This window comes from Chelonoidis abingdonii, chromosome 9, assembly GCF_003597395.2.
Source record: "Chelonoidis abingdonii isolate Lonesome George chromosome 9, CheloAbing_2.0, whole genome shotgun sequence".
Classification (NCBI taxonomy): Eukaryota; Metazoa; Chordata; order Testudines; family Testudinidae; genus Chelonoidis; species Chelonoidis abingdonii.
In genome coordinates, this window is record NC_133777.1 from 10,957,043 (window position 1) to 10,983,594 (window position 26,552).

At 42.8% G+C, this 26,552-nt stretch overlaps 2 protein-coding genes across 3 annotated transcripts in view; both read right to left on the bottom strand.

Moving 5' to 3' along the window:
• The window catches only part of LOC116832953 (eukaryotic translation initiation factor 3 subunit B-like), a 7,217-nt gene extending 5,417 nt beyond the window's left edge, over positions 1-1,800 (bottom strand). The window contains exon 1 of the mRNA XM_075069071.1: positions 1,680-1,800. Within this exon, the coding sequence (XP_074925172.1) occupies positions 1,680-1,800 (121 nt within the window). The remainder of the gene's footprint in view (positions 1-1,679) is intronic.
• Positions 1-26,490, bottom strand: part of LOC116832941 (eukaryotic translation initiation factor 3 subunit B) — a 27,238-nt gene extending 748 nt beyond the window's left edge. Inside the window, exons 1-13 of one of the 2 annotated variants that reach the window (XM_075069185.1) lie at positions 25,446-26,490; positions 15,618-15,810; positions 14,051-14,170; positions 13,883-13,940; positions 13,312-13,440; positions 12,055-12,212; positions 10,653-10,784; positions 10,476-10,542; positions 9,751-9,797; positions 7,737-7,947; positions 7,067-7,139; positions 6,362-6,484; positions 5,297-5,381 (exon numbers count right to left, since the gene is read on the bottom strand). In XM_075069185.1, coding sequence (XP_074925286.1) covers positions 5,299-5,381; positions 6,362-6,484; positions 7,067-7,139; positions 7,737-7,947; positions 9,751-9,797; positions 10,476-10,542; positions 10,653-10,784; positions 12,055-12,212; positions 13,312-13,440; positions 13,883-13,940; positions 14,051-14,170; positions 15,618-15,810; positions 25,446-25,926 — 1,875 coding nt within the window. In that variant the 5' untranslated portion in view covers positions 25,927-26,490 and the 3' untranslated portion in view covers positions 5,297-5,298. Of the gene's footprint in view, positions 1-5,279; positions 5,382-6,361; positions 6,485-7,066; positions 7,140-7,736; positions 7,948-9,750; positions 9,798-10,475; positions 10,543-10,652; positions 10,785-12,054; positions 12,213-13,311; positions 13,441-13,882; positions 13,941-14,050; positions 14,171-15,617; positions 15,811-25,445 lie in introns of those variants that run through there. The other variant, XM_032794096.2, reaches the window with a different exon arrangement.
• Between the last annotated feature and the right edge of the window lie 62 nt (positions 26,491-26,552).

The following is a 26,552-nucleotide window of genomic DNA, read 5'->3' on the forward strand; positions in this document are numbered from 1 at the left end:
GGAATTATTTAGGATGATGCAAGGAGGGGGTAAATAGGGGAAATGGGTGGAATTAAGAAAGGGAGCATTTCAAAAGGAAGGTAGGCAAAACTTCATGTCCGTGCAATCTGCTGGGCCAAGGAATAGCCCCCGTCACCTAACCATTTATAGAGAACAATGGACAAATCCTAAAATACACTGGTGGAATGGATCTACTTGTATCTTGGGGCTTCTCTGACCCCCACCCCACCCCCAAAATAGAGGGATCTATACTAGGTGGTGACATTCTTTATGAACACACCCACAAAATCTCATCAATATTAACAAGATTACCATTTTTTCATTGCTGGTGTTTAAATGGGTTCTCTCAAGGTTTTTAAAAATCACACCTATTTCTTCATATTTTTGTGAACAAACAATGGGGAATAGTTTTAAGCTTTGTATCTTTCTAGGCTTAAAGTTCCTTAACATGTTTTTCCCCCCTCCAAAGTCATAACGAAACCACATTATGAATGCACTTGGGGTACAGCCAAAATTTCACAACCATGGTGTAAATATGGCTATTTCTGTAGCAAAGACAAAGTCCAAAATAACACAGATTTCTAAATGAGAAGCAGGGCTTTTCCATTAACATCTGTAAAACTCAGTAGTACACAGAATAACCACATGGGTTTTCATAGATTCCAAGGCCAGAAGGCCATTATGGATCATCTAGTCTGATCTCCTATATACAGGCCATAGAACTTCCCCAAAATAATTCCTAGAGCATGTATTTTAGAAAAAATCTTAAACCTTGATTTAAAAATAGTCAGAGATGGAGAATCCACCCCAAACTGTTCCAATGGTTAATTACTTTCACTGTTTTTTTTTGTTTGTTTTTTTTTACACTGAATTGTGTTAAACCTGTTAAGACTGAAGAACCCATTGTTAAATATTTGTTCCCATGTAGGTCCTTATAGACTGTAATCAAGTCACCCCATAACCTTTTATTTGTTAAGCTAAATAGACCACGCTCCCTAAGTCTATCACTATTATAGCCGAGTGGCAGATACACCATCAATATGGTCGACTTAGGGTACCCTCTCTACACACATGCACATCATTTGAAAGCTTATGATGTCTACTTTAAGATAAAGTATAATAGAACTCTCAGGTGGTGCCATTACCACAGAAACAAAGATAAACAATGACACCACCAACAGGTTGAAATGACCACTTTGAAAAACGTGTGTGTTATGACCCTATGTATTACTTCAAGGCATAAAATTGAATTTCTTTGAGATTTCACAGCATCACAACAATCTAAAAGGATAAAACAAAATAATCAATTTGTACAGGTGTCACTGAAATGTAACACTGTTGGTCATATTTCTAGTTAACATTATCATCTTGTCCAGAACAAAAAGTGTTGAGAGCACATGGATTACCAATCTTCAATGCCCGCACAGTTCTGTGCAGTGAAGATTGTTCTGACTACAGACAGCTGATTTTGCAGTGACTCTTTACTAGTAATGGCACAAATAACGTCTTGTAGAAGCTTAGATGCCACTGAGCCCTTGAAGAAAAGAGAAGTAGTTCATCCACATTTTTCCATCCATGTTGCAATGGTGATCCAATATTTGGTTTGCCTATGCACAAAGACATCCAAATCTTTGTTTGCCAAGATGCTCTGCTGACATACTCTTCAAAACCATCCTCACACAGTGGGAGTTTGGCCAGTGACTTGCCCTTTTTGATGGCTAAGCTGAAATACAAGCAATTCAGGTCTCTGTGAGTCTTCTTTTCTGTGTCTTGTAATGCAGCACTGCTACCAGATTCCATGCTGCAGAAATTGTCACTGGTCAGTCACCACTTGAGAGATCTCGCCAAATGGAGAGTAAGTTCCCTATGTTTCTACAACATTAAATTCAGATTCTTTCCGCAATATCAACTAGGGAGAACAGTCACAGCCTATTAATGCATGGACAGCAGGAAATATGTTGCAGAAGACAGGAGGGAGTGCATCTAATTGTATGCACAGGTATGAAGTGACGCTTGTCAGTGGTGCTAGTAATAATGCCAGTTTTAATCCATATGTCATCTGCATGTTCCATTTTTGGAAAGTATGGAACAGCAAGGACCAAGACATGTGTATCAATATGGTTCCTTTGACATCCAGAGACCCAAAGGCCATACCTGGTACATAACAGCATTCAGAAGCATCTTTGTCTCTGCTTCCTCGAATACTGTGCTAGTCTGAGCTTCTTTCAACACCTCTACTGGTGATGTATTTTACTACTTCCCCACTGGAAAAGCCTCCAGCAAGAAGGTGTGTTTGTACCCTGGTTGCTCCTACACTGGTGCATTTTGAACCATATATCCACAGAGGAATTTTACAAGTGACTGCTTTTTGGACACCAACTTTAAAACCTCTCCATATGGAAGCAGACGGCATCCAATTACTTGGTATTTCTTGCATCCCACTTTGGTACCTGCCCAGCGTGATCTGAATGAGTGAAATTTGTCTCCAGCCATCATTTGTATGACTGCCATTGCACCTCTGACGTACACTGTGGAAAACAACTTTTGGACTAATAGCTGCTCTGATGGTCGCTCCTTTTCCAGGTTTAAATTTGGTGGTCTTGGCCATGTCAGTAAATGTCTTAATGCTAGATTTCTTGACTGGGCTGAAGCTGTTTCTCCCATCACAATAAAATGCATCTCACAAGTCTTCCAATTTGTTCAACAACATCTGTTGTTTTAATTAGAGACTCTTAATATATCTGATGTTACATGCAGTTCAGCAAATATGTTGAAAAGCACCTCCAGATTCAGGATCAAAAGGGTTTGTCATATTGTGGGTAAGAGCTGTAACCCTTCTCCAGTACAGAGGCAATGACTTTGTTTTCACTATTTTTTTTTTGTTAAATCACTTCTCTCATAGCTTTTGCATATTCATAATTTGAAGCTGTATATTGTCCTCTCTGACACTGACATGTGCATTGTCACTGAATTAAAAAGCTAGTTTCTATACTATTTCAAAGGTCAGTACTGCATGGAAAAGCAATTTCAAACTAAAACCTTCTACCAGGCAGACTCAATGCTATACTGTAGACACAAAAGCTTACAAATGGAGAAGCATTACATTAGGAATTCATATGCATTTCTATCTACCCACTATGCAGCACAAACTGTAGGCATGCAATCTATTCCTACTGGTACAATCTTCAGTGAGAGACTGATCTTGTCAGCAAGTTTCAATTGAAAATATAGAAAACTATGATAATCACTTGTGAGATATTTTGACAATTAAGAACATGTGATGTGAGAACATTTCATGTTAGTGTATTGCAAAACACTGATATTCACCATTTTTGCCACATGCTAAAAAGCTTAATCTTTTCTGGAGAAAAAATACTACCCATGCAAATCCAATGAAAGTCTTAATACATTTTCATTTGGTAGCTTTGACCAATAAACACTACATTAAGGTGTTGAATTTAACGAACATTAAAAGCTGTAATCACAATCGTGTTGCAATGTTTCTGGAACTATGCACAGGAGGACACTCACTTTGGATTCCATTGTTTCATCTTGCCTAAGGCTTACAGCACCACTTGACACCTCCATTTCACACCTCATACGTACATAGCATAAGCTTTGAAATGACATATGATGTGAGTGTATGTAAGGTGGGTACATAAAACTCTAAAAACATAGCTTTTTGGAGAATTGCTGCATGCCTACAAGGCAAATTTTCTAATCCTTCTCATAGCTCTTCTCTCAACCTTCTCCAGTTTTTCCAACATCCTTCCTAAACTGTGGATATCATAACTGGACACTGTATTCCAGTCACACCAGTGCCAAATACAAGATGTGATAAAACGTCCTTACTCCTACTAGAGATTCCCATTTATACATCCAAGGATTTTAAATAACTGGCTAAGAGAATGGTCTAAGGAAGTTACAACTAACATTAGATGGTTAATGAAAAGGAAAAATGGTATGTACAGGGCATTTAAAAGGACATACAATAAATCTTTACCTTAAGAATCCATGACTTGAATGCAATTCCTAACTTTCTGAGATCTTATATGACAGGAAGACAGACTTGAGGAAAAAGTGATTGCTCCCTTCAATATCAGTTATACTTAGGCCCCTCACAAATTCACAGCCATGAAAACACACCTCAGACTGTGAAATTGACTGTTGTAGGAGAGTCACGGTATTGCCATCCTTACTTCTGTGCTGCCTTCAGAGCATGGTGGCCAAAGAGTGGCAGCTACTGCCCGTGAGCCCAGCTCTGAAGGCAGCGCTGCTATCAGCAGCAGCACAGAAGTGATGGTGGCATATGGTATTGCCACCCTTACTTCTCCACTGCTGCCTGTGAATATTGATCACCCCCTCCCCACAGCTTTTCAACCCTATTTTGGGTCAGACCCACCGTTTGAGAAATGCTGACTTAAGGGCGTTACATGTTTTAAATACATATTCACGATTTATGACAAAGACATTTAATATTTAAATAATATCTGTAACCATGAAATTCAAGATAATTTTAAAATGCTATGACTGATTTACCACAATTGACAGGGCCTCCTAGTTATATTTAAGCCACAAAAAGCCCTGTTATTTTACCTGAGATTTTGAAAATGCTTATAAAATAAGTCATTTGTATTGCTGCCTGGGGGGAGAAATCTGAGGGGCTCCCTGAATAAGTACATCTTTATATTTAAACTAAGGAAGTAAACAGCTGAAGTGAATTCTAAACTTAGCCAAGAGAACAACATGGTGGGCGAGATTAAAATAACCTCATTCCTCATCTTATATGATGGCAGAAGAGATAGCCAATATAAACACAGGCATCTCATTAGTTGTTTTTATAGACTAAATAAAAATGGATTTTCTGCTAGCAACAGAACAAGAAGTGTTATCTTATCTACTGCACTACCTTCTTTTGCTATGAGGCGGCCAGCTACTTCAGGAAATTAAATTTCAGGCAGAAGAGGGCAAGATGCATATGAAAATATGTAGACGTTACAAACAGGTAAAATTATCTTCAAGAAAAACTCAATCACTTGCAAACAAATTAAAATCCATGTAGATCTTGGAAAGGCCAACTGACAGGTTACCGTATGTCAAAATTAGATTCTTCCAAACAAAGATAATCCTCTTAATACAAGCAGGTTTTCCACCATAGAACTGACAGATGGTTAAGATTTTGGCTATTTGTCTTACAGATGTCTTTACACTGTAGTGTGAAGACGACCTTTTTTTAAAGATCTTTGAGACATTATACGGACTTAAAATGAGCTCGCTCAGAACGTCAAGTAGTGACACTCACCTTCTCAGGCCAGCCAATACTAAAAACTGCCCTTGCGGACTCCAGAATATCGTATTTGCTTGCTGCTTGTCAAACGTTTCTGAAAGGAAACGGAATTTGTATTTATGCCAACATAAAAAGGATGGAAGTCTTCACGCAATGGTATGAAGAAGCATACTAGCAACTACACTGACAGGCATTCCAGAGAGTCCTCAAAAAGGCACCTCTGAGCTCTGCAATTAACAAACATGTCTATTATAGTAGTATTTTAACTGAAAGAATGAAATCCAACATGGATCTGCTCTCACTGATTAAACTGAAAACAATGGGATGATCAAACATTCAAAAAAGTGCATGTGCAGACAGGGAGAATCAGGAATCCCCAAAGCCTTAGCAGATAAGTTGTACCAATTGAACTAAAATTGTTTAGAAATGGATGTAGTTAAATTGGTTTAATCCCTTATGTGGATACCTCTTTTGGCATAAAAAGAGTGCTTTTTCACAATTTAGTTTAAGCTGATTCCTTGCAGACTTAAGTTAAATCAATATAAAGCATTCTTAAATGAAAATGGAGGGCAGGGAGAAGGAGAGAAATGTCCAAACTGAGAAAGGAAGGAAATCCTTAAAATACTGGGGCGGAAGTATAGAGGCTGTGAATTAATGGAGAGAGGAAAGGAAGTTTCAAAAATGCATTTTTTGCCCTGTCACAGAAAGGTGGTATTTAACTTTGCCAGCAAAAGGGGAACATTCTGCAGTAAGGCAAGGCTGTAAGATTAGTATCTTACCAGTGAACTTTTCAATCCCAACCCCCACTCTGAATAAAATGGTAATTTGGCCCTCACTACAGAATAAATTGACACCCCTGCCCTCGGGGCTGTTCTCCCAGCCCAAGACAGCTGGAGTGCAGCATGCTCAAGACATGTTCCCTCCCACGCCCTCTGCCAGGGCCCAGAAGTATCATAATCTGTCTATGAAAAAGCAACTGTAAGAAGTCTACAGGATAAACAGGTTGATACCATCATGTAAAGTGCTTAATGCCTAGATTCTTCCACGTGTACTTCTGCTGTCAACTCTACTTACTGATAAGCTCTATTTTCCCATTGTTTTTGACATGATAAAAGGAGATAGAAATTCTGGGAGGCTCTCCATGCAATACAGCAAACTTGCTTCCATTTGGTTCCCAGGCAAAGGCTATAATACTTTCTGTAACAGATGTAAAGAAGTGTCAAAACCCAACACTGTACAAAGAGAAAATTCTTGAGTTAAGTCAGTCATGCTCTACACAACTTCACTTCCAAGCAGTTACTGTATACAGGACTGAAGAAATCCTGGATGCGAAAGAGAACATCCATTATGGTGAGCAATTTGGTATTAAGATTTCTACTGCTGTTTTGCTTCTAGTGAGCCAACCAGACAAATGCTGATGGGGTGTTCAAAATCATGTATTCCAGCTTTTCTCCAGCCTGCTACAGAATATCCTCAGACAGACAGGTAAATATCAAACTTAGTCACCAGTCTCCCACTAGGGAAGCTTCTCTTTTGTTGTTAAAGTACAGCAACTGAAGCAGAAAACAGTCTGCTGGGCAGTCTTTTTAGATTAAGAAATAGCTGAGCAAAGAAAGAAGTTTGCCACCCAGTTGTCCTTCATCTGTTAAAAGTCATTAGTTGTAGCACTTTACATAATATTTTGTCAGTTTATTCATTGATGAAAACTGTACGTATAAATAAATACACAACATCAGCAGCAAAATAGCTAGCACATGTATCTCTAGGTCCATGATTTACCTTTCATTTCTACCACATCCACAGGGACCTGCTTCTCTCTCATTCGGAAGATCTCAAAGTTGGTCACCACACCCTGTGAAAGTTAACAAAGGTCAAGTATCTAGTACAATAATTGTACAGAAAGTCATTTTAATACAGGACTAAGAGGATGACTATGCAACTAGTCTAGTTCAGTACTTCAAGATAATAAATCTAGACTTTTTGGTGCTCATTTCCTCAGACGGTGGAAGATAACACGGAAAGATCACTTATTTCTAAACAGGACCTTTATTAAAATAACATTTTCTTCAGCAAGTTGTGTGTTAACAAAAAAGGTTCTCTCTGGTACGGAAGTTGAGACTATTTCAAGAGGATTGAAACGTATGGTAGCTCATGCAGCGTCACATGTGGGACCAAAACTAGCTGAAAAAAAATACTGAAAGAAAGGGGTCAGAAATAAGACAGGCATACTTTAATCGATCTTGCAGAACCCTGATGGATAGTGATGTCAAGTCCAATGCTCATTAAGTGCCATGGCACCTCACATATAGCCCTTAAAAACCTAACAGAAAAAATGAAAGGGTTTTGACACCAAGTAATTAATTTACACATTTCTATCAATCCATATTGAAATGCAAAAACCAAAGCAGACACAGAAGCAGTTTTATGAACACACCTAGGACGCACATACCTGTGTACCTTTAGGAGTCCTGTCTACTTTCACACACAGATAATCTCCATTCTTTTGCCAATGCAGCTTGCAATCCACCACATTGAACAGATTCCGCACACGGATTTCTTGTCTGGAGGGGAGCTGCATCAGTGTCACCCTTGCTGGGATATCTTTGTCTTCAGGCACCCAAAACGCAATTATGTTACCCCCTGGAGACCACGAGAAATCCCTACAGGATTGAAAAGAAGGAGACAAGATTTCATTAAAAAAAAGTCCAATTTAGTAATGAGTTAAAGATATGTTGCAAGCAACATAAGGAACAGCGTTCTGCATTGAATTTGATACGTTATGGTGAATCAATCAGTTCCCTGGTAGCTTGATACTAAGGCTAGGCTACAAACAGGAATTCTAACTCTAAATTCAAGTGCAATGAGAATGATTAAAAATAAATTTACCAGAACCAGTTTGGTGACCCTGCAGAAAACCCAGGTTTGATTTGCCATTCACAGGTGGACAAGGAGTGATGCAGAAGCAATACATTTACATCTAGGAAAGGTAGAAAGAGTACCTCATCTCATACTGCAGAATCCCAAGTGATTTGGGAGATAGGTTAATAAAATGAGTTACAAAAAGACAACCCATTAAACTATGTAGGAGAGAAGTATACTTTTAACAATCTGTCACACTTAGATTTCTAGCTCCCTTGTTCTGGAAGCTACTTCACAGGTCCCCATTCTCTGAGAAGCCTTTTGGAACCCTGGAAAGGTGAAAAAAGGTCAGTTGTTTCTTTAGGAATTATGATGAGAATCATATAGAATTATACAATAAGCCTAGCTACCTCAGTGCCAGCAGGTAAAGTATAGTGCACTCTTACTTAAGACTATGGAAGGTCAAATATCAGACAAGATACCCCTTATTGATCTAATATCCTTAACTTGAGTTAAATGCATTTTGGTTCATCAGGGAGTACCATTTTGCCAACATGTAGCAGGAACATCAAAAATTAGGTCCTTAGATCATCAAGCAATTAGATATTTCAGGCATCATTGCTAAGTTCACAAACTGTCACCAATGCATGGAAAGAGAGAAGTAGTAACAAACAGATGTCTTTACTTCTTCCCCATAGGTAGTTTCTCCTCAGACGCAGAACACACAACAGGATCATCATCAAGGAAAGTATAAACATTGACAAGAAACATGCTATCCTATTGAAATTCTAAGTATGAGTTCTAATACTGCACCAAACGCGTAAGAGTTGAAGAGTAATGTTATTCTAGTTGACTGATAGCCAACACACACTGACATAGGCATCTTCCTAAGCAAAAGACAGATTAACGACTCCTACTGCTGACCACCAATATAGGAAACAGATGGTTCTGGACTAGATATTAATTCTTCATTGTGTAACCACTACACAAATGCAAAGTTTTCAGTGCAAATAGATATCAGGCTGAAAGGCTGATCCATGACCTAAGAAGAGGGGATGTTCTGGGAAACAGCATTTAACACTCTCCACCCAGAACTACATCTTATAATGAGAAAAACTGAAAGAGCTCAGTCTGCTTTTCTTTGAGAGGCAAATTTATTACACTGTATAAGTATCTTCATGGGGAGAAAATACTGGGTACCAATAAGCTATTTAATCTAGTGGAGAACGGACCAACAAGAACCAAGTGACCAGAAGCTAAAGTAAAAACATTTTAATTAGAAATAAGGCACACAGATATGGTTTATTTTAACAGTGAGTGTGATTTCCAGTGGAACAAACCATCAAGGGAAGTGGATTATCTTTCTTTTGATGTCTTCAAGTCAAGACTACATGCCTTTCTGAGTGATATGTTTTAGTCAGACCCAAGTTGTTGGCCTCAATACAGGGATAACCAGGTGAAATGGAATGGCTTGCAATATATAGGAGGTCATGATCTAATGGTCTTTTCTGGCCTTGAACTCCATGATACTAGAATCCTAACACACTAATATCTCAAGAATAAAACAAAAGAAAGCAGAACTCTTCACAAGAGAATAAACTCACTTTATCCCGTTGATTTTCAAACTTTTCTTGTCCAGCAAACCCATGGACTGCAAAAAGAGAAAAATCATGAATTTGCAAGTTAGAAATACTTACATAGGTAAGTTATTTAAATTAACACCCTTAGGGAGGTAGGGAAATGTCCCCATTTCATCACTATCTGGATATATACTATAACACACTTGTCACTCATCCCCATAATCCTAATTCTTGCCTTACCCACCTAGTCACCATAACCTTACAAATTAAAAATATGCAATAGGATGAGATGGCATACTGGAAAATGGAAATACTGTTGCTTACAACCTGTTCTATTAATGGATTTAGGGGGGTTTTCTGATAGTGATCTGCTGACAAAAGTTACGAAGTATTAAACAACTATGATACTGTCAGGCTATATTTTCTATGCGCTATTAAAAAAATTTAAGTTGCTCTCCTCATCTACTTCCTTCCAACCTTTACTACCCCAGTGGAAAATTAAGGAAGGGGGGGAAAAAACAAAACAAAAAAAAAAACCCCACCACACCACAACCCCTAAACAGTGGGGATGTTGGGAGCCCAAGGAAAGAGCAAGACGAGAGGGTGGGTTTCTCATCCTTTAATAGGTATTTACTGGAGAGTCAGATATTTCTTTTAAACAAATTTTAGCAGTAACTAGCTTCAAAATAAAAAAGCAGCACTTCAGGTACAGCTGACATAAAGCAGGTTTTATGTAAAAACGCACTTACAGGTGTTTCATAGATGCTGAGGGTGTCTGATGTCATTCGGGCAAAAAATTTACCATCATGACTCCACCTGAACAAATAAGAGGAAGACGAAGCCTCAGATCTATCACGTTATCCCTCTAGTAAGAAGAGGCTAGTCATTTAGTGTGCTCTGTCCTCTACTACCGTTACCCAACCTACTTAAAAATGGGCCAATGAGCTGAGCTTTCACAGTGGAACCCTCGCTTCTTCTGTCCAGTTAGGGTATCCCAGATGATTATGGCCTGAGGGTCATCTTGTGTGTCCATTAAAGGGCTGAAGGTCACTAAATACCTACAAAAAAGGGGAGAGGGAAAATGACTAGCTTCACTTTTCATATGGTGTAATGATCATTTCAGCACAAATATGCTTCGCTAAGCAAAGTTCAAGAGGCATGCACTGAAAGAGGACACAGCCAGAACTGGGGAACAGGTAGAGTACACTTTTCTCCAATCTACCCCTACACAAAACTAGTGAGGGAGTTGAGGGATGGCTTGAGTATTAGATAGCCACCCCTACACCCCTTTTTAAATCGAGGGGAAACTCTCTAGGAGTAGAGTAGTGGAGAGCCTTATTCATTCAGCTCATGAACCAGCATTTGCTATGGAGATGTGGAGCAGTACCACAGTGTAACTGTGTTCCTGCATGTTCTAGGAGGATAGAGTCCTTTCTCTTTCAAAAGCTAGAGGGGATGAAGCTTTGCCAGCATTTAGACAGACTGTCTGATTATATCAGTGTTCCCAGGCAGGGTCCAGCATTCTTTCCAGTACCTAGATGTGTCAGGGGTGGTGTTAGGCATCCAAACTATGGTATTGCCTCTGGATTCCTCTAGCCAAAAACACACCCAATTCAAGCAAGAAACCCACCACACCTGGGTGTTGTAAAGGGGAAACATAATCAATGTATGACAACTAATGAGGTATATAGTATAAAACATGATGGCCTGGAAACAAGAATTTACCAGATGGGAGCTTTCAGGACAGGAATATGTTTTCCTATTAAGAGCCCAGGCACATGTTAACTACAATAAAAATCTAAAACCAAAATACTCCCAACAAGTCAATCTTTTCATTCATAAACACAAGACAGAAGCTTAAGCTTCACAAAACCATTTGCCTGACAATCTTCACAGATACCATCATAAAACAAAAGGCACGAAGAATTATTCATCTGAAAATTACAACCCTTTAAGATGCTGAAAGACCAGAACTCAACTCACAGGCACCACTGTCTGAGTTCAAAGATATCATCTGTGTGTGTATTAAGGTGCTTGTACCAGACAAACTGAAGTCAATGGGGAAGATTTTATTAAATACTGTTGATTATTACTCTGGATTGTGTTCTTTAAATACTTTTTCCAACTTAAAAAGTAGAAAGTCACGTCAAACAGAATTATGGATACACACAAACATTCCAAAAATATTTAATGAGAAAAGGCAGCAATTCCAAACAGCAGAGAAATGAAGATTGAAAACCCATGATACCTAAAAGTAGGTAAGGCAGAACAAACATGCTTTGTGTTCTGCTCCCTAAGGCGTGCTCTCAAACTGCTTTTATACCGTACCTTTCACAAGGTGAGAAGTCGATAAGCTGTACCCCCTGGTGACTGAACCTCTGAATCTGTTTGAACTTCTCTCCTCCCCATAGAGCAATGCCTCTCTGATGGAATGTAGCCAGGTAAGTACCTTTTGGAGACCAGCGCACATAGGTTTCCGTCCACCGCTGCAGGTAAAGTGTACAGTATACATCAGAGTTGAATTACATTCAGAAGACTCTCAGTATGTGCAGTTTGTAGCTGCACTCCCCCCCCTCAAGTAATCCAGCAGCCACCATTTACACAAGCTTAAACATGACTGGAGTGCAGTTCTTATTTCCTTAGTCTGAGTGTTTCCTGAAAGACACTTTTGAATGAAACTTCAAGTTTCGAACACTAACTAACCAGAAGAATAAAATTAGTGAGCTAGAGGTGGATGGTAATGGGAAGCCTTCAGCATTGTCCAGAGCTAATGAGAAGCTCAGCATGCCACTTGCTCTCTGACTACTGGGAAGGGTGTGTTCTAATCTTCCTAACAAAACATAACTCCTGATCCTCACCTAGTGTGAGGGAAAAGGCATCTTCTATACGAACCTTAAGCATACAACCATCTGATGATTTGGAATAATGTTCACCACCCCCAAAATCAATTTCTCCCTACTTCTTGCCTTCCCCAAAACCATAACAGAGGAGCTCCTTGTTCTCAGAAAAATCATGTTGAGGTCTTCCCTGGGCTTGAGAGCAGATGACATGTGAGCTGCTGGTGATGGACTGCCTCCAGTACTGAGCCTACCACAAATCTTCAGTGCTCCTTCTCTCAGCAGAGACACAATAAAGAGGAGCTAGGGAGTAGCATGCACTTGACAGCAGTAAACTCCCACTCACTACTGATGAGCAGAGATCTGTCAGTCTGATTTTGCACATCTTGGTCTGATCATCATTCCTAATTTACAGATAGGGAGGTTAATTGAAATCACAGCAAGGTAGTAGTAGACCAACTTTATTTCGTTTCTAAAACAGGCAACCCTGCCTCTAAATGAATGACATTATCTCCTTTAGAAGATTAAAAACAAAAAAAAGTACTCTGAACAGGAGGAAACAGAGAAGTTGTTTTCATCAAAGAAAGTGAGTGTTAGAACTCTATTTTGCACATCCCAGCACACAACAATTGAACAAGATCATCATCATCTCACTGCTGCCCCCGTTTCCTGAGTTTCACCACTTTTTCAGAGCTTTAATGACCATACTGTATTTGGAATATGCAGCTGTTCTTTCAGGGACACTCACTGGTCTTTCTTCAATTGCAACTGGTTCCTTTGCATCATTCCAATAGATGCAAGTGCGGTCTCCTGACTCAAAGATCACACTGTATTGATCCCTACAGTCTGGGTCCTCCAACCAGTAGCGAAGATTCCCCTAAAAAAGAGAGTCAGGAGCTAAGGAAGCAAATTCTCATAAATACCATATTCATGCTCCAAGATAAAAATTCTACTTTATGAGCACACGCTAAAAAACCAAAGATAATTACAAGCCACAAGTTAGATTTTAGAAATTTAATTCTCTAACTATTTTAGCTTAAATTTTGGAAAAACGCATTAGCAATTTGAAATATCTGGACCTCCTCATTTCCCTCTTTGCCCAAGAACTACGGCAAGTTCTTTGGATGAGCTGCTGCTCTCCATCATGGGGAAGATAATTCTTATACAGAGCAGTGGTCATTATGAAACCAACACAGCTTTGTTCTGTATTTTTTGTATGAATGCCACAGCAATAAAGAGTTTTAGAACGTGGAATATTTTAATTCAAAGCTTCACGTAACATATCCCTTTAATCTTTCAAATAAACAAAAGAAACATACCAAGTCTTTAAATGGCTGTTTCTCTGGGATGTCCCATTCTTCACTGATTGTCATGTATCTAGAAGAGTGATTTGATCAGTTACACATATCACAGATGCCCTTGATCAGACGTAGGCTACAACATGGTCTTTAGGAATAAAGACAAGAGAACATGATGACTACACTCACTTGTCAAAATCTGTGAAAAGGTTGACTCTGAAAGTGTGCTGCTTGTCCAACTTGTATCCATCTGCATTTTTCACAGCATCCACTGCATGTGCTGGGGACATGTACTCCAGGAAAATATACCTAAAATAAATGAGATAAGTGTGATTACTCAGTAGCAACCTGCCTATAGTCAGCATTAGCCATTCGGTGGGTGAATTAACTGAAAAGCTGGTACTCAATCCAGAAGGCAAGATTGAAGAAGTTGCCATTTCTGGTAAAGGAGAAGGCAATTAATCTCCACTTTGCTCAGATAAGTATTTTTCTTAATCATATATACATGATTTGGAACAATTTTTTCTCTGCCTTCTTGAAACTGCATGGAAGGGATTCTAAAGGCATATTCACACACAGCAGAACTGCAATAAGCGCTACCATCAGGTGGATGGGTAAGCAGCTCTTCCCATTAGAATGGCAGGACATGTTTGAGAAGTGAGCAAATTCAGACTGCTACATAAAACTTTTTATTCATATGTTCTGGGCCCACAACTACTACTCTTCACCAGTGTTCCCTCTAATTTTTTATATCCATGTGCGGAATTAATTTTGTCATGTGCACCAATATGGAGGTGATGTGTGGCAAAAGTGGGGCTGAAGGGTTCAGAGTATGGGAGGGGGCTCAGGGCTAGGGCAGAGGGTTGGGGTGTTGGCTCTGGCTGGAGGTGTGGCCAAACATGACAGATTTGGGGTGCAGGCTGCCCCAGGCCCAGGGGAGGGGTGTCTCCCCCTGGCCGTGGCCCTGCATATCCCCTACCTCTCCTCCAGTCCAAGCCCCTGTGGCTGCACAGCCCTTGATAGCCTGCTGTGTGGCCATGCAGCTTAGAGGGAATTTAGCTCTCCACTTAAACAAAATTATAATCAAACTCCTCCTTTCCAAGTGGAGTCGAGTCTATAACTTAGAAAAAGCCAGAATTCATGGAACAGTGGACATAGGACCTAGTAATGTCCCACAGAAAATCATTTTCACGGTACCTGGATTTGTTATGTAATGTTTATCCTGACTGAACTGAAAGCCCTCCAGCTCAAAGGAATTATTCCAGCCCCACAACTCTAAGAAGTATATACTGAATAATTTGACAAAAAATTACATTCTCTGATCTGCCAAATTAGGTCTCCAAACCCCAAAGAGAAATATGCTTCTCTCCAGGCACCTTAACAGTCTCATTGAGCTGAAAACTGGGATAGCGATAATCAGAAGAGGAAAAAATTGTAAGTAACTCAGTATTGCAAAAACAACTAAAATACTACCACCCAAAGTCTGTAATTACCCTCCCCCAAGCCCAAGATGTTTGCTACCCATTTGTTCAGACTACATGTATTTTCCTGTACAGCTATAGTCTAGGAAACAATTAAGCCCTTCAGTGTCCTGAGGATCTTGTGTCTATACCACTGAGTTAGCATGCCAAAGTGCCTCTATGGACATCAACCTATTCTGTTATGTCAATATCAGAATTTTAGCCCACAAATGTCTATCTATTAGCATTCAAACAATGTTTCAATCCCATTTACAACAGGAGTTCTCATTACTCACCCCTTTGTCTTCCCATCTGCTTCTGGGTAAAATTCATTGGTAATTTTCCCAAACTTCGAAAAGATTTTGTGAATAACATTCTTGAGTTTCTCAAGACGGTCTGGTCCAACCTGGGGAACGTTATCCACTACAATTACTGAATCGATTCCATCTGCCTCCTGTGGCTGGTCTTTTAGCACATCACCGAGTAATTCTGCAAAGAGAAAGAGGGAAAAACTCAGCAACAATCTCTGGATTGAATGGGGAAGGGAGGAAAGAAATGAGAATTCAATAGCTAGTTACCTACACCCTTCTCAAAACACCTTTAAAAAGTTCAGGAGTAACTGAAAGCTTTATGGAACACTGAGCTTGACTGAGTTTAGTGAAACATTACCAAAATCCCTCCCGGCCCCACACTATTTTAACATAAGTGTAATCTACTAGGACATGCTCACTATAGGGCAATTTCCTGAAGATCACAGATGCTACCTTGACATGACAGACCATGTTCCATTGTTTCTCTGGGAAAGATCTCAACATGTTATATTTAAAGACACTGTCCTATGAGTCCCACAAATTGCTCTTGAATCAGAGCACTACAATGGTTACCCACAAACCCACACTGAACTAAATGCTGACATCAAGAATTTTGACATCACCTTTCCTTCCACATCAAAAAAGCCTTAGCATGTTTCTCCATTGGAAGCCCTGTATGTTGTGACATCACTGTAATTATGGTTGGGAAGTCATGCTCATTCTAAGCCTTTAATTAGAACTTTGAAGATGATGCATGGGGAGAGGAAAAGGGAAGAGAAGCACGTATGTCCCATCCCCGCCCAGATTTCTGCCAAGGAGGGCTCACATCAGATGGTGGCCAGCAGCAGCCTTTCAGCATTGTGCTGGCAGGAAAAGATGTGAGCTGCTTCCAGCCGTGGTGAGGGAGGGGAAGAAGAGAAGGAGGGGAGGGAAAGGAAGAACTGGCCCATGTCTTTGCAGAGCTCATTCCTTCCCCAGTCCTTGCAGGTTGGGCTGGAAATTGCTTACCCTCCCAACTCCAGCATTTATCTGAGGGGTGGGGAGGCTCCCCTGTGCTGGGGCTCCAGGAGGCATTGGCAAATGCAGGGCTTGACTGACTCCTCTTGGGCAGCTCCCTGGACACTGACTCGGACAGAGGCAGCAGAGGAGGAATGAACCTGCCAGGCAGGCTGCAGGTGTGTTGAGCGCCCGCCGGGGCTGGCCCTCCACACAGCACTGGAAGCAGAATATGCCCCGGAAGGGGTTTATGGAGGAGCAGTAGGGCTGGTAGGGGGCAAAGTGGGGACAGGACAGCAAGTAGGGGAGCACGTAAAGGGCAGATGGGTGGGCAACAGAGATGACACGTGGGGTGGTCACATGACCCCCTCAACTTTAATATTATTCCCCCATTATTGGCAGTTACAAGTTGCCCACAGAAGTAGGGTTGCCAGCTTTCTAATTGCACAAAACCGCACCCTAGCCCCGCCCCTTCCCCAAGGCCCCACTCTCGCTCACTACATTCCCCCTCCCTCAGTGGCTTGCTCTCCCCCACTCTCACTAAGTTTCACTGGGATGGGGCATAAGGGTGGGGTGCTGGAGGGGTGATGGCTCTACCTGGGGGTGCAGGTTCCAAGGTGGGGCCAGAAATGAAGGGTTATGGGTGTGGGAGAAGGAGAGGGCTCTGGGCTGGGCAGGGAGTTGGATGCAGGAGGGGCTGAAGGCTCCAGGGTGGGACCAGGGATAAGGGGTTTGGGGTGCCAGAGGGGGTTCCAGGCTAGGGGTGGGGCTGAGGGTTGAGGCAGTGGGCTGGGATGTGTGTGGGGGTGGGGGGCTCCAGGCTAGGGCCAAGCAATTCTGAATGCAGGAGGGGGTGAGGGCTCTGGGGTGGGGCTGAGGATGAGGGGTTTGGGTGCAGGAGGGGGCTCTGGGTTTGGGAAGGTAGGGGGTTGGGGCACAGGCTTAACTCGGACAGCTCCCAGTCAGCAGCGCACTGGGACTAAAGCAGGCTGCCTGCCCTGGCACCGTCCATGCTGGGCCTCAGAAGCGACTAGCAGGTCCAGCACCTAGGTGGGGGAAGGAGGCACCACACGCTGCTCTCGCCCACTGCCTCCTCCCCACCCCCCAGCTTCCATTGGCCAAAATGTGGAGCCGATGCTCTGGGCAGGGCCAGTGTGTGGATCCCCATGCCCCAGCTGTACCTACTGGTCACTTCTGGAGTGCAGCCTGGTGCCAGGACAGGTAGGGACTAGCCTGCCTTAGCACTGCCGACCGGACTTTTAACGTCCTGGGGTGGGGGGGGTGGAGAAACCTCCCACCGCCAGGGTTCCGTTTCGACCAGGTGTTCCAGTTGACCTATATGGTCACTCTATAAGGAAGTGAGGAAAATCTGTTAAGCCATTTTAAGCATGTGGCAACTGAATGTGTCTTCTCAACCCTCTCACATTCTGACAGGTCATCTGTATCCTGCAAACCGTCCTAGCCTCTCTCCTACAACACCCTTTAAATTGCCTGATAAAAAGCTTAGCTGGTAGGATACAATGAGCCTGTGCGTCAAGTTTCTGTTTGTAAGAGGAAGTTAAAAGCAAAATAGTCTTACTCTAATATTATGGTTGAGGTTTTACATATACAGAACTCAAGAAATTCAGAAGTATAGTTTCTACAGAATGTACACTACAAATTAAGTTCTCACGAGGGAGATAGTGGTAGTTCAAGCTATAACTGAGCGTCTATTCTAATCCTCCATTTTCACACACATACATTAAGGCATAAACATTATGTATGTGCAACGTATCCAAGGTACAATTGCTCTGGGAACCATAACTTTCACATGCACATAAGTCACAGAGCTTCAACAACGTTGCATTCGTGTAGTTTTTCCATTTCATATAATGCAGGTCAGATTTCTGGGTATCTCCAATTCTAGGAGTGTCTAGTTACAGGCCCCACCTCCCCCAAGATGAGAAATTGACAGACTCCAAACTAATCCCCAACATCAGTACTAAGACACGCACTGACATCAGATCCATTAACCAAAATGACATCACCTGGACAAGTATAGAAACAAGGATTAAGTGCCAACTTTATATCTGCTTTATCTAGCAAAGCCCAAGATTTATAAACAGTGCATGCCATTACCTCGTTACACTATAAGACTGAAAAATCTCTCTTTCAGTTTTACCAAAGGTTCTAGTTATGCTACCTATCTGACTGAGCGGAACAAAGTCTATTGATGAAAAGGCTAAATAGAGGCAGGAAAAGGAGATCTGAAAACAATAGCAGAGCAGAAATAATTCTGACAATCCTGGTTCCTTCACATAATCATTTGAGTATCTGAATTCAATCAATTTATGTCTGTAATTTCTAAAAAAGATGAATCATTGCAAACTAAAAACTTTAGCTCATACAGAAAAAGAGATAGGTGGCACTTCACTTTTGAAATCCAATTTAAAGATGCAGTCTGAAGAGTCAGACTATGTAGACAGCCTTCAGAGATCAGGAAGATTTAATAAGCACCATGAAAACACTTAAATACCAGAAAATGTTACAAGGTGTTGGCAGTGCTTAGAGCTTTAACCACCAGTTTTTGCCAGTTGTCTAGTAACTGACGTGATCAGAATTTTTGAATTATTTACCCAGAGGCTGAAACTGGCAAAGAAGAGAGGACAGTGCTGGGAAATATCTGGCAATGATAAATGTTTACTCAATTTCAACCAATAAGAAAACAAAAAATTAGGCCTTGTGTTATTTTTAATTCAGTGAATATACAATTAAGTTGTCTGTTAAGCCTGCTATAGTTTGTTCCAAACTGTTCAGGTTTATGCATAACATTACCAAGGTTATATAGTACTGACAGTTACTATACAGTTTTTGGCAAACTGTGTTAGCACCACAGTATTATTATAATGAAGGGTAGATAAACGCAAGGTTTTTTTTTTTTTTTGCTTCTTTATGATGCAAGAAGTCTACAAACTCAGATTCCAAGGCCAAAAGGGACCATTGTGATCATCTAGTCTGACCTCCTGTATAATACAGGACACAGAAGTATCCCAAAATAATTCCTAAAGCATATCCTTTTGAAAAATATCCAATCTGGATTCAAAATTCACTAGTGATGGAGAATCCACCACGACCCTTGGTAAATTGTTCCAATGGTAAAGTACCCTCCCTGTCAAAAATGTACACAATGTTTTCAATCTGAATTTGTCTAGCTTCAATTTACCACCACTAGATATTATATCTTTCTTTCTCTGTTAGATTGAAGAGCCCATTATTAAATATTTGTTCCACATATAGATACTTATAGACCAACCAAGTAACCCCTTAACCTTCTCTTTGTTAAATTAGACTCAAAAAGATCAATCACTAAAAGGCACATTTTCTTATTCAGTAATAATTTTTGTGGCTTTTCTCAGGACCCTCGCCAATTTATCAAATCCTTCTTGAATTGTGGGCACCTGAACCAGACAGTACTCCTGCAGCAGTCACACCAGTGCCAAATACAGAGATAAAATAACCTCTCTAGTCCTACTTGATATTCCTGTTTATCCATTCTAGGATTACATTAACTCTTTTTGACCACAGTGCAGTCCTGGGGGAATTCTGCACCACTGCGTTCGTGCAGAATTCGTGTCCATAAGCAGAATTTCTTTACTTCCCCACAGAACATGATGGGGAAGCAAAGGGAAGCCACACAGGGTCAGGGGAAGGGCTAGTGATGCCCATGCACATAGTTTTTTTGGGGGAGAAATTGCCCCTCCAATAAAGGCAAGGCATGGGGGGGGTGGGAATCATGTGGGGTCATGTGCCACTGCTCCCGCCATTTCCGTGAATGCAGAGCTGCCCAGCTGAAGGAATGTGCAGCTCAGCTCTGCAGCTGGATGCCACCTCCTGGGTCCTAGTGCCGGTCATGCTCCCTTTGTGTGTGCTGGGAGCCATCCTATTATCTGTAGGAAAGTGAGGCCCTGCAGTGGGGCAGGGCAAGGGGGGGTGGAGGGAAAGAGCATGAGATGTGGAAGAGAAAGGGATGTGGGAGCCCAGCATGTGGCACTCTCTTGGCAGCAGCAGCTGCTGGGGATGCCATTAAGCAGGCCCATCAAACCCCAGTTACCCCTGCACCTGGACCACCCCGATGAACCCCCTGCATCTGGACTCCCACCCCACTGAGTCCCAAGCAGCTACATCTGGATCCCCACTCCCCCAGCACCTGGATTCCTCCTGTGAAGTCCCCTCCTCCCATGCCTAGACCCCTGCCCCCAATGAGCCCCAACCACTTGCACCCAGAACTCCCCTCAGTGAGCGTGTCTGGATGCCCTACTGAACTGCCTTCACCTAAATTTCCCCACACAGAATCCTCTCATCCCACACTTGGATCCCCCCCGACATTTGGGTCTTGCTGGGCTGAGCCTGCCTGCCCGCACCTGGAGTGGAGGGGCAGGCTCATCCCTTGTGCTACGTTAGGGTCAGGTGCAGCAGGGTGCTCCCCCACTGCCGTGCTGGAGCCTCCACATTTATGTATTGACAACATCTGTAGAATTTTACAATATTGTGCACAGAAATTTTATTTTGTTGGCACAGAATTCCCTCAGGAGTAATAGTGTCACATTGGGAGCTCATGTTCAGTTGATTATGCTCCACAGCCCTCAAATCCTTTTCAGTCATTTCTTCCCAATACAGAGTCCCCCATCCTGTAAGCATGGCCTATATTCTTTGATCCTAGCTGTATACCATTTACATTTACCTGTATTAAAATGCACATTATTTGCTTGCACCCAGTTTATCAAGCAATCCATGTGTCACCAGATTCAGAGCACTATTTACCACTCTCCAATTTGTGTGTCTCCTGCACACTTCATCACTGATGATTTTATGTTTTCTTCCACATCATTTATAAAATTGTAAATAGCATAAGGCCAAAAACTGATCCCTGTGGGACCCCACTGGAAAAAAACACCCACTTGATCACTACCTGAGGATTCCCCCTTTATAAAAACATTTTGAGGTCTCTCAGTCAGTATTTAATCCATTTAATGTGCACCATGGTAATTTTATATCATTCTAGTTTTGGGTTTTTTTTAAATCAAAGTGTCATGTGGTAACAAGAACATAAGAACAACCATACTGGGTCATACAAGTGGTCCATCCATCCCAGTATCCTGTCTTCCAACAGTGGCCAATGCCAGGTGCTTCAGAATGAACAAAACAGGTAATGATCAAGTGATTGATCCCTCTTGCCCATTCCCATATTCTGGCAAAGAGAAGCTAGAGACACTTCAGAGCATGGTTTTTCATCCCTGCCCATACTGGCTAACAGCCACTGATGGACCTATCCTCCATGAACTTGTCTAGTTATTTCTTCAAAAAAGTCATACACCGCTGATTTTGGATAAAGAGTGTATTTGTTAAAAGATTAGACACATATGTCCCCTACAATTCAGGGGTTAGAGGTCACAAAACAACCCTGAGACCCTGCAAAGGTCCTCCAGTGGGACCTGGGGAGATTAGACAACATTAAAATAGGTAACTTTCATTTTTTGGGGAAAAAAATTATCTACTATACAAGTAACAACTAGCATAAGTGAGGAAAGGTTAGAGAGCAACCCCACCTTCCCTTTGCCATTTTTTTGTCTTTGCACACTTGAAAGCAGTATGCATAGTCTATGTCACTGTTTCTGCTGCACAGTCAGTTTCTCCTGTTTGTGTTGGGATTTTAAAAAATAGAGGAAAGAAATTCAAAATGCACACAACTGTAAAACCATAAATTGCCAGGAGGAATCACAGCATAGGTGAACTACATTAAAACTATTTCTAAATAATTGTTGAAACCAACTACAGTCAAGTTGATGGCACCTATTTAAAAATGACAAAATAATATATTTTACAAATTTCAGGATCTCTCAAATATGCGTACTACCCATATTGCTATACATGTCAGAAACCTGGACCCTGCTACAGGCAGACTTGGAGCCACTAGAGCCATTCTATATGGGCTGTCAGTACCGAATCATGAGTAAAAAAAAATGGTTCGACTTTGTGCGATGTCACAATCTCACAGAGACCTACCCTCCCCTTCAGTCACTCACCATATCCAAAAGTGGCATTGCATGGTTCTCAGCCATGTCACCAGGATGAACAAAAGCATCCCAGGACACCGTGCACTCTCCAATTTCCACTGACGTGAGAAGGGGTGCACGCACTCACCCGACCTGGCATTGCCTGTGGTGCCACCCCAGAGACAACAGTCCTTAGTAGATTGTGCATTGTATTAATTAGAATGACCATAGGCGATGGATGGCATAGCGAATTTCTCAGAGCTTAATCCTGTGACACAATGAATTTCTGGGGCAGCATGTAACAGAACATATTAGCATTGTGAACACTGACAAGAAGAGAAACAGTACATCACAAGTATCTTGTCAAGTCACTACATGGTAGGCCTTTAGGATCTTTAACTTACTAGGAAAAGATCAAAATTTATTTATGCAGTCTTATCCTGCTGATAGCCCACAGCTGACACAGAAGCATGTTTAGCAGTTAATTCCTCTATACTTAGAGGTCTGGGGCAGTGACCATCTTTTTGTTGTATTGCATAGTACAGTGGTCTTGATTCATGACTAGCGCTCCTAAACACCATCACCACCAGTTTGACTGCTACTTGCTTTTAAGGTAGCATTCACATTAAAAAAGTGGCCTACTGTATTGCTGACAATGGCGATTAGCAACAGGTCCCCTATGATGGGCCAGTTGCTAAAACTGATTTAACTGCCACTGAGTGAAATCAAGATCACCCTCCACTGACTCTCAAAACACATTTTCTGTAGTGGTGTTGAAAATAGGTTCACCTAGTTCACATTACCTCTTAGTTCAGGACAAACTGATGCAGATGACTACTGTCAGAAACAAATTCATTTTCTAGTGCATACAGGGCTCTCAGGATGCACATCCAGAGTTTGCAATACCATTCTCCTAGTAGCCAAGACAGCAAAATACACGGAAGTATAATCACTCTTGTCTGGGATTTAGGTGTTGGTAGTTTAGTTTGTATATGCAATAGACACTTCAGGCCCCAAAGTGAAAGAAGGAATTTTGAAATTTCTGCAGGGACATGACAGCTACCCAGAGAGGATGAATTTTAATCAAACATCAATATGTTATTTTACAGTATTTTTCCTTGCCTTAGCAAGAATTAAAAAGATTTTCATATCTATGACAGACAGAAATGGAAGCATTTTCCAACAAGAATATACACACCGTACATGTATAGTTTACTAGTGGAAATAACTGATTTTCTTATTTATATGCAAATCAGACACTGCACTTAGTAACTATAGGCTCTCATGATGTCTTTCTGTTTCAATACAGTAAATACAGGTACAGCACAACATTGCTTAAGAGATTCCACTGTGTGCAGGTTTAGCTGGTTTACCAAGGTCTCACTATAGTAAAGACATGGTTTTTGAGTAGTTTCTCCACCCCCCACCCCTGACCACAACACAACAAATTATATGCATCTCTAGATAATTACACAGGATAGCATTCAACTATATTTTCCACATAGCCACACAGCTTGGATTCAAGTTGCATTCTGAAGAGCACATAAGTGCAACCCTATCCACTCACTGATGCAATGACCCTTCTCAAAACTTTTCACTCCATAGACTTTGAGGCGGGGTCCACCAATCACTGGTGTTTGACAGGCTAGTCTGAAAATTCCTGCGCTAGATAATCCAAAATAACTGAAGGATGAGATCTGGGAATGATCAAGTGAATTACTTCATTGTCCTAGGCTGGCAAATATGCAGATACTTGCAAATGATAGTGGGTTTAAGAATAAAAGGCAATTAAATTTATCAAGTATTTTATGGTACATTAATATGAAAGGTACTTAAGAGATTTGGTTTAATAGGTTTTATATGATAATAAAAACACTTCTTTAACACACTTCTTGTTTAAGTGTACTTGAAATACAGCAGTGCTAATACACGGTACTATAGAACTCTACTGCTCACACATGTACAGAAGACATCTGCTAACACTGTGAACCCTTCATGATAGAGACTCTATCCCCACTGTAAATTTGTTTGCATAACAAAGTGAGGACCCTATCCTGAAGGGGATTCTGAATATGACGCTGTAACAGAAACAACACATACTAACAGCGTGACTAGCATGTGCTGGATGTAAAAGACGCCTGTTCTGGGACCCCCGGTGCGAATGCCAAGTAACACTACACACCGCGCAGCAGATCACAGGGGCTTGTGATAGCATCAGCTCGAGTTGTACTCACTCCCTCCCCTTAGTGCAATCGGACTAACGGGCACAGGGGGAACCTGGGGTCTTGAGGACACTGAGCCTCCCCCGCACCGCCAGCGGCTCACCAGCTCGTCAGCAGGAGGACCAGGATACACGGCCCCTAGGGAGCCGCTTCAATGGTGCCCCAGCCTTGCTCCTCTCAGCAAAGGGAGCGCTCGGCGAGCCGGGCCTAGCGATTCCCGTCTGGCCGCCCACGGGCGAGAGTTCGGGCAGGACACGGGCGGTCGCCTCCCTCGCGCGGCGCCGGCGAGGAGGGCGGACGGGAATCCAGCGGCCAGCGCAGCACGGCCTAGCTGGCGGCCTCTACGCCCCCGCACCGAGGCCTGGGCAGGCACCCAAGGCCCCGGTCTCTAAAGGTTCCACACACCCGTGGGCTCTGCAGCTCGCCCCTTCCCGCCTGCCCAGTTCTGCGCTGCTCCAGCTGCCCCGGGAGGCCCAGGCCCACCCCCCGCGCATGGAGGCCCGGCCCAGCCTGACCAGGCCGAGGCCCCCGGCGGCCCAGCCACGCAGCCCCGGCCTCCGCACCTTCCTCGCTGATGTCATCCACGAAGTCCTCGGGGTCGCTGAAGGAGATGTCGTCCTCGGGCTCGTCCTCGGGCTCGGCCTCCTCCCGGTCCCCGGCCTCCTCCCGGTCCCCGGCCTCCACCTTCTCCTGGGGGGTCTGCTGGCCGGGCGGCTCCTCCTGGCTGACGCCGCCGTCCTCCGCGGCAGCGGGCGGCTCCTCCCGCGAAGAGGGCGATGGCGGCGCCGGCTGCTCCTCCTGGGAGCCGGGCGACGATGGCGGCGGCGAAGACGTTTCCTCCCGCTGCGGGGAACCGTCTGGCTGCTCGGGCTCGTCCCCGGACCCCTCGGCTCCGGCCGCCGCGGGCGCCTGGCTCTCCTCCGTCTCCTGCATGGGGAGGGGGTCGCTGCTGGGCCGGCCGCGCTCAGTCAGGCTCTCCGGGGAAAGGCAGGGGGGAGGGGAGTCTCCTAGTGCTGGGCCATGTGCGCGAGACCCGGCGGGCATGGCGAAGCAGAACACACCAACTCCTAGTGTGTGGGGAGGGGGGGTGTAATTTTTCACTCAGCACCTTCCTCTCGCCACACGCTGTATAATCACCCGGCCCTCTTCTCCCTCCTGCTCCCTACAGCGCCAGTCGCGACTTCAATCCCTACCTCCCATTAAAACCAATTCTCCCTTTTTTCATACACCCGTTTGGTTTAGTCCAACATGGTAGCCCTAGTCAGCAGCCCTAGGTGAGGCCTGACTGAACCATCTTGGAAGGTGGAAAGGGAGAGATACCAAATATCCCTCTCTGGATAGATTAAAAATAAAATGGACCCTGGGTATCAGATACCGCAGCATATTTAAGACAAGGGGGTAAAGTGAGAAAACGGTATAATAATAGGATAATATATCCCTGGTACTCCTACAAATATTGTGTAATGGACTTGTCCAAGGCCTGGACGCTACCAACGCCAATCGAAGGGAGAGAACTATGGGCGGTAAAATTAGAAAGACTCTTTGAACCCCCAGTGAGCAGGGGTCACGTTCAGGATGGTACGGTCCAACAAGGGCCGCCACATCAGCTCTCTCTCTCTCTCACGTGGTCGGAAGAGCACTTCCGAGGGAGGTTTCTAGGTGCTGGGAAC